Here is a 7994-nt window from a genome sequence, read left to right as displayed (position 1 = left end):
GATGTCCTTTGGGTGGTGGACCATTCTTGATACACACGGGAAACTGTTGAGTGTGAAAAACCCAGCAGCGTTGCAGTTCTTGACACAAACAGGTGCGCCTGGCACCTATTATCAGACCCCGTTCAAAGGCACTTAATCGTTTGTCTTACCGATTCACACTCGGAATGGCACACATACACAATCCATGTCTCAATTGTCTCAAGGCTTAACAATCCTTATTTAACCTGTCTCCTCCCCTTCATCTACATTGATTGAAGTCGATTTAACAAGTGAGATTAATAAGGAATGATAGCTTTTAGCTGGAATCACCTGGTCAGTCTTTGTCATGGAAAGAGCAGGTGTTCTTAATGTTTTGTAAAATCAGTGTACAGTATATCCGTGCTAGCCAGTTTGTGCTAGCGCCAGAGAAGCTGAAAATCAAGAGACTCAACCAGGATCCCAAAAGCGATTTGATTTACTTCTTGTAACTCAGTTTAGCGTGAGATAGAAACATAAAGTAAATGGGAGAGTAATCTTTCATGGACGGATGCAAGTAACATAACCGGTATTGGCAGCATCTGTTAACAGAGTGTGGGATGCGACGACTAACAGGGAAATGTTTTGCCTTCCGGTAAGGAGATTTTTTTTTCCGGTAAGAATTTATTTCCTTCTTAATGCGTTTGAGACAATAAGTTGTGTTGTGACAAGGTAGGGTTGGTATACAGAAGATACCCCTATTTGGTAAAAGACCAAGTCCATATTATGGAACAGCTCAAATAAACAAAGAGAAACAACAGCCCATCATTGCTTTAAGACATGAAGGTCAGTCAACCCGAAAAATGTCAAGAACTTTGAAAGTTTCTTCAAGTGCAGTCGCAAAAACCATCACGCTCTGTGATGAAACTGGCTCTCATGAGGACCGCCACAGCAAAGGGAGACCCAGATTTACCTCTGCTGCAGAGGATACGTTTATTAGAGTTACCAGAAATCTGCAATTAACTGCACCTCCAAATGCAGCCCAAAAAATGCTTCACAGAGTTCAAGTAACAGACATCTCAACATCAACTGTTCAGAGGAGACTGCGTGAATTAGGCCTACATGGTCGAATTGCTGCAACTAAACCACTACTAAAGGACACCAATAAGAAGAAGAGACTTGCTTGGGCCAAGAAACATAAGCAATGGAAATTAGACCGATGGAAATCCTTTGGTCTGATGAGTCCAAATGTGAGATTTTTGGTTACAACCGCCATGTCTTTGTGAGATGCAGAGTAAGTGAGCGGATGATGGAGGTGTGATGGTGTGGGGGTGCTTTGCTTGTGACACTGTCAGTGATTTATTTAAAATTCAAGGCATATTTAACCAGAATGGCTACCACAGCATTATGCAGCAATACGCCATCCCAACTGGTTTGCGCTTAGTGGGACTATCATTTGTTTTTCAACAGGACAATGACCCAAAACACACCTCCAGGCTGTGTAAGGGCTATTTGAACAAGAAGAGAAGGAGAGTGATGAAGTGCTGCATCAGATGACCTGGCCTCCACAATCACCCGACCTCAACCCAATTGAGATGGTTTGGGATGAGTTGGACTGCAGAGTGAAGGAAAATCAGCCAACAAGTGCTTAGTGTATGTGGGAGCTCCTTCAAGACTGTTGGAAAAGCATTCCAGGTGACTACCCCATGAAGCTGGTTGAGACAATGCCAAGAGTGTGCAAAGCTGCCATTAAGGCAAAGGGTGGTTACTTTGAAGAATCTAAAGTCTAAAATATACATTTTTTGGTTACTACATGATTCCATTTGTGTTATTTCATAGTTTTGATGTCTATACTATTATTATACAATCTATAACATTGTCAAAATAAAAACCCTTGAAAGAGTAGGTGTGTCCAAACTTTTGACTGGTACTGTATATTTTTTTTACTGACGTCTTCAAAAACGCCACTAAGGAACTCAAAGGCATTTACATCAGATACAAGGATGATGCTTCAATCTACAACCTGCGCAGGCTCCGAGCAAAGACCAAAACACAAGAACATCTTGTCCATAAGGCCCTCTTTGCTGACGATTGTGCCTCAACGGATCTACCGCAACTCATGTGAGTTCCAGAATGTCGAACACGTTACATACCTGGGGAGCACCATCTCTGAGGACGGCTCAAGCCAATCATTGGGAAGACTGAGGAACAGGATACTCAACCATAACACCATCCCTCTTTCCACAAAACTGAAAATCTATACTATGGTAGTGATCACAACCCTGCTGTATGTCTGTGACACTTGGACCCTGAACAGTCACCACATCAAACAGCTGGAAACATTCCATACACAATCTCTGAGATCTATTATGGGTATGCAGTGGTAAGACAAGGTCCCCAACCTGGAGGTAATGCAGAGGGCAAACAGAAGAAATGCACAGCTCCAATGGACTGGCCACACCATCAGGTTTCCCCAACACAGTCTCCCAAGAAGGATTTTCTTTGGCGAGCTGCAGCAAGGGCATTGAAAGACAGGCCAGCCCAAAAAGCACTTAAAAGACAACCAGCAGAAGGCAACTTCGAGCGAGAAAGAAGCAACCATCTAACTGAAGCCAGAGAAAAATATCATTACTGCACAAACCCGGGTCCAAAACACCAACAGAAGCACTTGTCTGTCCCTCATGACTCAGTCTGTGCTTCAAGACTCAAGAACCCACAATTAACCGAAGTAATGTGCACAAGTCGTCATTATCCAAACTACCAGAGGGAGAAAGAAATGGGAGAGTTGTAAGTTCTTATGTACATGAAGTTATCATGTATCCAGTCTCTCGATTTTCACATTTCTCTGGCGATAGCACACATTGGTTCGCACAGATATACTGTAGGCTTGCACGATACTGGAAAAGGAACTATTGAAGAGATACTCATCCATGACAGATTTCCAGTGCTGTGCTGTTAAAAACATTTAACATATGTTCATTTTTTATTCCCAGAGAGGGAAAAAAGGCTGTGGATATCAAGTAGTGAAGGCTTTATGCAAGAATGGCGGCATTTACAAACCAAAAGGGAAAAAGGAAAGGAGAAGAGGAATAAACCTTAATGAGAGTTTAGCCTCATGTATGAGAATTCTCATTGATGAACAGTTTAAGATACATTTCCCGTAAGTCATTTAATCATTATCTAAATATATATACAGTGGCGAGAACAAGTATTTGATACACTGCCGATTTTGCAGGTTTTCCTACTTACAAAGCATGTACAGGTCTGTCATTTTTATCATAGGTACACTTCAAACTGTGAGAGACGGAATCTAAAACAAAAATCCAGAAAATCCCATTGTATGATTTTAAGTAATTCATTTGCATTTTATTGCTTTATAAGTAAGAAAACCTGCAAAATCGGCAGTGTATCAAATACTTGTACTCACCACTGTGTATATATATATATATATATAGCGCATTTGGAAAGTATTCAGACCCCTTGACTTTTTCCAAATTTTGTTACGCTACAGGCTTATTCTAAAATTGATTAAATTTTTTTTTTCGCTCATCAATCTACACACAAAATACCCCATAATGACAAAGCGAAAACAGGTTTTTAGAATTTACCTTATTAACATAACTATTCAGACCCCTTGATATGACTCGAAATTGAGCACAGGTGCATCCTGTTTCCATTGATCATTCTTGAGATGTTTCTGCAACTTGATTGGAGTTCACCTGTGTTAATTCAATTGATTGGACATAATTTGGAAAGGCACACATCTGTCTATGTAAGGTCTCACAGTTGACCGTGCATGTCAGAGCAAAAACCAAGCATGAGGTCGAAGGAATTGTCCGTAGAGCTCCGAGACAGGATTATGTCGAGGCACAGATCTGGGGAAGGGTAACAAAACATTTCTGCAGCATTGAATGTCCCCAAGAACACAGTGGCCTCCATCATTCTTAAATGGAAGAAGATTGGAACCACCAAAACTCATCCTAGAGCTGGCCGCCCGGCCAAACTGAGCAATCAGGGGAGAAGGGCCTTGGTCAGGGAGGTGACCAAGAACCCAATTTGTCACTCTGACAGAGCTCCAGAGTTCCTCTGTGGCGATAGCAGAACCTTCCAGAAGGACAACCATCCCTGCAGCACTCCACCAATCAGGCCGTTATGGTAGAGTGGCCAGACTGAAGGCACTCCTCAGTAAAATGAACTTCACAGCCCACTTGGAGTTTGCCAAAAAGCACCTAAAGGACTCTCATACCATGAGAAACATGATTCTCTGGTCTGATGAAACCAAGTTTGAACTCTTTGGCCTAAATGCCAAGCGTCTCGTCTGGAGGAAACCTGGCACCATGCCTATGGTGAAGCATCGTGGTGGCAGCATCGTGGTGGCTGTGGGGATGTTTTTCAGCAGTAGGGACTGGAAGACTAGTCAGGATCAAGGGAAAGACGAACAGAGAGAAGTACAGAGAGATCCTTGATGAAAACCTGCTCCAGAGCGCTCAGAACCTCAGACTGGGGTGGCGGTTCACCTTCTAACAGGACAATGACCCTAAGCACACAGCCAAGACAACGCAGGAGTGGCTTCGGGACCATTCTCTGAATGTCCTTGAGAGGCCCAGAAAGAGCCCGGACATGAACCCAATCGTACACCTCTGGAGAGACTTGGAAATAGCTGTGCAGCGACGCTCTCCATTCAACCTGACATTGCTTGAGAGGATCTGCAGAGAAGAATGGAAGAAACTCCCCAAATACAGGTGTGCCAAGCTGTATGCCTTTCCAAATCATGTCCAATCAAGTTGTGGAAACATCTCAAGTATGATCAATGGAAACAGGATGCCCCTATAGCTCAATTTCGCGTCTCATAGCAAATGGTATGAATACTTTTTTAGGTTTAATAAATTTGCAAAAATTTCTAAAAACATGTTTGTGCTTTGCCATTATGAGGTATTCTGTTTAGATTGAAGAGGAATTGTTTTTATTTAATACATTTTAGAACAAGGCTGTAACGCACCAACATGTGGAAAAAGTAAAGGAATCTGAATACCTTCCGAATGCGCGTAAATAATACACATGGAATGATTAGGGCCCTGTTTAATCAAATCTTGTAACCATCTTTCTGATTTCAACATATTGTGTTTCAGAAACGAGGGCAAAGGTGGCCCAATCAGGGAGCAGATTGAGACATTCACCCTTGACACGAACAGCTTGGTTGGGGAGCACCCGGAAGTGTCACTGCATCTGACATTCCTCAAGACAGAGGTAGGGTTTAAAAAGAAATCCGTTTTGAGGCTGATATGTAAAGCTTGATAAAGAACGATGATACTAGCAAGAGGATTGTGCGGTTTTCTCATGTCTTTCAAGTATTCAATTGTTACCATGCACCTGCTACAAAGATAGAAGATAGCTCAGATGTACAAGTGCCTTTTTGAATTTTTAAACGAACAATCAGGAACATTGAACCCCCCCCCTCCCCCACATACCCCATTTTTAGAAAGTAGCCATGTAAACACACCCTCCAGAAATAAGATTACTCTTATCTGGTCCATAGACTGGAAACCACTTAAATAAGATTACTCTTATCTGGTCCATAGACTGGAAACCACTTAAATTAGGGTCTTCTTGACCATGTTTTTCTATCTGAAAGGAAACTGAATTGAAGGCAAAACTAATCTTTGACCTCCGAGAGAAAAAGAAGAAAATCTACTCCACTTTAACCGAGTCAATCAAGGACACCATGCATCGATGCTATATAAGTAAGTCTTAAAATGAAAATGTATTATCTGAGAAAGTGTTGTATTCTACTTATTAAAATTATACTGATATTTGGGAAGTAACACATTCTTAAACATATTTAAATGTATTAATAGCAGATACAATGGTTATGGAAACAATATGATGAACTTGTTTTAGGGGCATCAGAGCAGACAGGAAAAGATTCTCTGAAAAGGATGAAAGATGAGCTCCATCATCACATGAAGAATAACAACATATTCCTGAAGGCCAAGGAAGCTATGCTGGTTTGTTTAACCAACCTAAAGGTTTGAAACATTGTACTGGCGAGTTAGAGTTTGAAAAATGCATTTAAGTGACACTCAACAATGATACAATAATACAAATAACACATGAAATTGAGTTTTGAGGCACTAAAAACAATCATGGTCAAACATGGTACATGCTTAAACATGGTACATGCTTCATCTATAATACATGACATCATCTATACACATGTATGCATAAAAACAAATAATAAAAGGGTAAGGATTGACTTTGACTACATATCCATAATGCATTTATTACACTAAGCGTTTCATGAACGTGTTATTACAGGTCCCAAACGCATCAATAAAGATTATTGAAATATATTCATAGCATATCTATAGCTCGTTTGTGTCATGCTATGCAAAAGCTCATATTTAGGTACAATATCTTAATAGATGTATCATTACAATGACAGCCTAGTGTCATCATTACGGCTGTTCTCTAAAGTGTGCTTCTGCCATACCAGTGCTAGAGATTATGCCAAACCACGTTTTGAAAATTAAGCTGAAATGTAGCATGTACCAGCCCCATTTCTCCCACCGGCCGCTATAGGCCCATGACTTACCTTCTTTTTCCTCTCACTGAGGTCGATGGTGCATGAAGATCCCCACAGGGTTGAATCCCTAGAGTACATTTTATGGATCAAATCGTGTAGTTGAGGTTCATATCATAACTCATTAACAGTCCTCCTCCACATCACAATTAAGATGGTCATACTGGTCTATAACGCACACATTAAGGGTCTATGTATGAATTATATGCAGTCAAAGTAAAGTCAAATCTATTTTCCCATTCATAAAGCATTTATAGCTAATCATTTCGTGGTAGCTAACTGTGCAGTTTCCCACTGATCTATAATACCAACAATAAAGGTCTGTGTATGAATTTAATGCAGTCAATATACTGTCATATCTATTTTCCCATGCGTTCAGCATGTATAAATCATTCCTTATCAAAAATAATATGGACATCCTACAATATAGAATGTTAAAAGTAATATGAACATTTTATAAACTTTTTCCAAATGTAACGTTAGCTAGCTAGCACAGAAAACAATTGCTGAGGACATCGCCAAAGAATCCTACCATTTTCCTTTTTAAATTGTACTTTTCTTGAATAGATTGAACAAATATTCATATTCAAAGCATTCAATTTCAATTCCCCATTTCAGACTCATAGCTAGCAATAACTATTTTAGTGAGTAAAATGTACTAAAACAGGGAGGTAAAGCCAGCTAGCATTTCCTCCATATTCATTAATGTAATGTTAGCAAGCTAGCTAGTTAAGTTAGCTAAGCCCCTGGCACAATGTCAACACGTTTTACAACTCGGTCAATAAACATTACAAAATTTGGGACATTTTGTAAAAAAAAATAGCAATTTCACTATTAACATTGTACTTTTGCACATTACACACCTTTTAAAACAGGACATATTAAGAGATGGACAGAAACCAGTTCCTTTCGTTTTGACCCAAAGCTATTATATTGACTCCAAGGTAGCCAAGTGACCGCTCTAACAATGGTAATACACTGAGTGTACAAAAAATATTGCTTGCGCTTTGTGTAACTTATTTTTTTACTTATTGTGTACATGTTGCTGCTACCGTCTCTTATGACCGAAAATAACTTCTGGACATCAGAAAAGCGATTACTCACCGCGGACTGGAAGAAACTTTTTCCATTAACGAGTCCGACGAGAAGGATATCCTGCTTTCACTGGAACAGGCCCAGATCCACACCTTTTGCATGAAGAAAAGACGCAGGAAAAGGGTAACCAGATTGGGGATCCTTCTGAGAAGCCGGAGTCGAGCGAGTAAACTCCCAATGCCTTCCATTCTTCTTGCTAATGTGCAATTGTTACAAAATAAAAGTGAGTGATGACCTACTATTAAGATTATCCAACCAACCCGACATTTAAAACTGTAACATCTTATGTTTCACCGAGACGTGGCTGAACGAAGAAACGGACAATATAGAGCTGGCGGGATTTTCCATGCACCGGCAGAACAGA

The 7994-nt window shown here is 40.3% G+C and overlaps 1 protein-coding gene across 1 annotated transcript in view; it reads left to right on the top strand.

Annotated features, from left to right (window-relative positions):
- Positions 1–7994, top strand: part of LOC112078739 (nacht, lrr and pyd domains-containing protein 1b-like) — a gene marked incomplete at its 5' end in the record, with an annotated part of 30975 nt that overhangs the window by 11441 nt on the left and 11540 nt on the right. Inside the window, 4 exon segments of the mRNA XM_024144876.2 lie at positions 2943–3115; positions 5085–5202; positions 5588–5696; positions 5854–5999. Of these exon segments, the coding sequence (XP_024000644.2) occupies positions 2943–3115; positions 5085–5202; positions 5588–5696; positions 5854–5999 (546 nt within the window).

Source organism: Salvelinus sp. IW2-2015, unplaced genomic scaffold (assembly GCF_002910315.2).
Source record: "Salvelinus sp. IW2-2015 unplaced genomic scaffold, ASM291031v2 Un_scaffold6170, whole genome shotgun sequence".
NCBI lineage: Eukaryota > Metazoa > Chordata > Actinopteri > Salmoniformes > Salmonidae > Salvelinus > Salvelinus sp. IW2-2015.
This window is presented reverse-complemented; position numbering and strand designations above follow the sequence as displayed.